At 44.4% G+C, this 3,124-nt stretch overlaps 1 protein-coding gene across 1 annotated transcript; it reads right to left on the bottom strand.

The window, feature by feature from the left end:
- Positions 1 to 1,518: 1,518 nt before the first annotated feature.
- On the bottom strand, positions 1,519 to 2,689 carry LOC135648980 (dof zinc finger protein 4-like). Its single transcript, XM_065167034.1, has one exon. The coding sequence runs from the start codon at positions 2,501 to 2,503 to the stop codon at positions 1,664 to 1,666; it is 840 nt and encodes a 279-aa protein (XP_065023106.1). The 5' UTR covers positions 2,504 to 2,689; the 3' UTR covers positions 1,519 to 1,663.
- Positions 2,690 to 3,124: the final 435 nt, after the last annotated feature.

The following is a 3,124-nucleotide window of genomic DNA, read 5'->3' as shown; positions in this document are numbered from 1 at the left end:
GTTTGATAGTATTACCTATGGTGCTAATTCCTTAGTCTTGTAAGTGTCAAAGTGTTTCTTGATTTCAAAGTAGTGAACTAAGAAATTTTTGCAAAATATATTTGGCTAAACTTACCTGCATCATAGTGAAACGTGTTAAGGACATCCCAATTAATGCAGTAGATTTTGCAGTTTGGACTAGATTTCAGCAATTTAGTTGACACAAAAATTATCTCTAGGTTTGTTTCTTGGGCATTGTAAAACTTGTTTGGAGATATTTGATATATATTAAATTGTTTTATTCTTTTTTTATTACTCGTGTATACAGAGAAGAAAATAAGTTTGTTGATTGGTTAGCCAATCATGTTAGGATAATCAAGATTTTATCTTTTTGGAGACGGGAGTTGATAATTTTTTTATGCTTTGACCTATAGAGTTTTTTTTATACTCGGCATGTTTATTTAATATATTTTATTTTTAAAAAAGAAAGGGTAAAAGCAGAAAAAAGTCATTTTTAAAAGAAAGGACAAAAGCAAGAAAGCCACCGGTGTTGGAGGATAGTTCCAATTTACTGTAAATTCTGGAAGATATTTGTCAACCTATTTCTTCAAGTTTGTTTCCTATACCCCAATGTCAAAGTCCATTGTTTTTTCAATGTCCAATCCACTTTTGTTCCCTACACCTCAAGATGTTCAGTTAATATATTTTATTTTTAAAAAATTGGTGAAAGCAAGAAAGCCACCGGTGTTGGCGGATAGTTCCAATTTACTACAAATTCTGAAAGATATTTGTCAGCCTGTTTCTTCATGTTTGTTCCTTATACCTCAATGTCAAATCCATGTTTGTTTTCTCCCCTTTCTCTCCCGCTTGTGTAATCAGTGTCAAACGGCTGTGACACTGATTAATTTGATGAGTTCGATGTAAGAAGAGATGTAGTTAACTTATTTGTTCTTAACAATAATAATACCATATTCTTTCTGATAAAGTAAATCTGTGTCTCTTTCACATATGTATATTTGAACCCATTGCGAGAGTTGCATATACATCATTTATGACAGATGTTAGATGTAGGTGCTATTTACCTATGGATGTGGTGCCAAGAACCATACAACTTGGTAGACTGATGTGATGCTGAAGAATCTCACATCTGCACCATCAATATACCCACCCACTCATCCTCTCCTGTCTACCCAATCTAGCATCGCTCCTCCTCTTTACATCATAGATAAATCACTTAGTCTCCTTGGGATGAAATATCCAAATCCAATCATCATCCAATCACATATGCCATCTCCATCATTTCAATAGCCAACAGCAGTCCTCCTAAATCATATCACTCATTCGTGATCTAACAATTTGATTGAGTGTGTTATATGAAATATTTGTTCACCACTAGTTAGCACCAGAGTCCCTCACCTCAACTCCTAATCACTAATAAACTATTTATTATAAATAAAAATTCATAATTTTCGTATATAAAAGTGAAAATCTAAACCTTTCATTTTCCTCCACAAATATCTCGTATTTCTCAAGGGAAAATAAAGCAGGTAACAGAAAGCCGTGGTTATCAACGAAAAGCACCAACAAGGACATCCACTAAATATCAACAACGCGAGGAGAGAAGAAATATATATGTGCATTAAGATAAGGGGTAGGAAACGTGATTACGTTGATGAAGGGGGGGTTACGGGAGATAGAAGGTGGGATCCGCGCCCCCCCAGTGGCTCTGATTCCAGTACGCTGCAGGATCGACGGCGCTGACGAGATCGAGAAGCGTCGGGTCCACCGAGCCGGACCAGTTCAGCGCGGCGAGACCTCCACCGGTCCCGCCCGGCATCGGATCCACGCGGACCGTCTGATCTTCGAACCCCGGCCTGATCCCCTCCGAGGGCTTCTCTTGGGTCGGCGACGGATCGGAGAAGCAAAACACTTGCATCGACCCCGGCACCGCCATGAGGGTCTCGGCCACCGGATCCAGATAGATATCCGGTGCCGGGCGCAGAGGAGGATCGACTGGTAGCGGCGTTTCGAAGGGAGGGTTGGGATTGGAGATGGAGATCTGGGAGTTGAGGAGGGTCGGATCGGGGTATGGGGCGGAGGAGCTGGCGGTGCCGTTGAGGCTGGAGCTGTCACTGCTGCATCGGGATGTGGAGGAGCGGAGGCTGCGGCTTTGGTGGTCCTTATCGGCCGTGGCGGGGGATGGCTTAGAGTAGGGTTTGGAGGAGGAGGAAGAGGAAGGGCGCTTGGACTTGCGGCAGCCACCACCGACGGGAACGTTTCGGAGGATGCCGCCCTTAGTCCAGTAGCGGCGGCAGGACTTGCAGAAGTGGCGGGGCTGGGAGAGATTGTAGTTGTTGTAGTAGCAGAACTTAGTGTTGGTGGAGTCGCAGCGGGGGCACTTCACCGGCTGCTGCTTCTGCACTGATGCCACCGCCGCCGTGTAGCCGACGAGGCGGCTGAACTCGGCCCGCGCCCCTCCGCCACCACCAAAGACGCGGCCGTGTAAAGGCGGGAAATCCTGCATCTCGCCAGAGGGCGGCCCCGTCTTCTAGAAGAATCTCGAAGCTTCGGTTGTGGTTCGAGGGGCAGGCGGAGGTGTTCCACGACGTTAATCGCCGCCGAAGATACGAGAGAGAGAGTATGTTTCTGCTAAGGTTCTCATGGCTCCAAAATATTATATGAGCATGAGGAGGGGGAGGTATACTTATTGCGTGGCCAACATCAGCCAATGGGCAAATATCTTATGCTTTTACATTATTTAAATTTACTATTCTATCCCCCGAAGAACTCGTTATTACTGCCACTCAATGCGGACTTCCAGCCACAATAAACGAACTTTTTAGTGTAAACAAGTCTTTTCCGTTTTTGGCAAATTACCTTCAACTTTGAGTAAATTATAATTGGGTTCATACCCTTAATTTACTAAAGTTTATGTCATTTATTGAGATTCGTGCTCTGGCGCTTGATCACCCGTGAGGAGCTCCCCGTAGAAAAGGAAGCGTAGCACAGTGAATAAGTGCTAGTAAGTCCGTCACATCGCAATGTCTGCTAATTATTCTTCGTTCTGTTCACGGGTACGACTTCTGCTGCAACAAGACGACGTCGGTAAGAAGCGCCGTGCAGGGTGGTGTCGTCGTCGTCCCCA

This window comes from Musa acuminata, chromosome BXJ3-9 (assembly GCF_036884655.1).
Source record: "Musa acuminata AAA Group cultivar baxijiao chromosome BXJ3-9, Cavendish_Baxijiao_AAA, whole genome shotgun sequence".
NCBI lineage: Eukaryota > Viridiplantae > Streptophyta > Magnoliopsida > Zingiberales > Musaceae > Musa > Musa acuminata.
The sequence above is the reverse complement of the archived record's forward strand: the minus strand, read 5'-3'. Positions and strand labels throughout refer to the sequence as shown.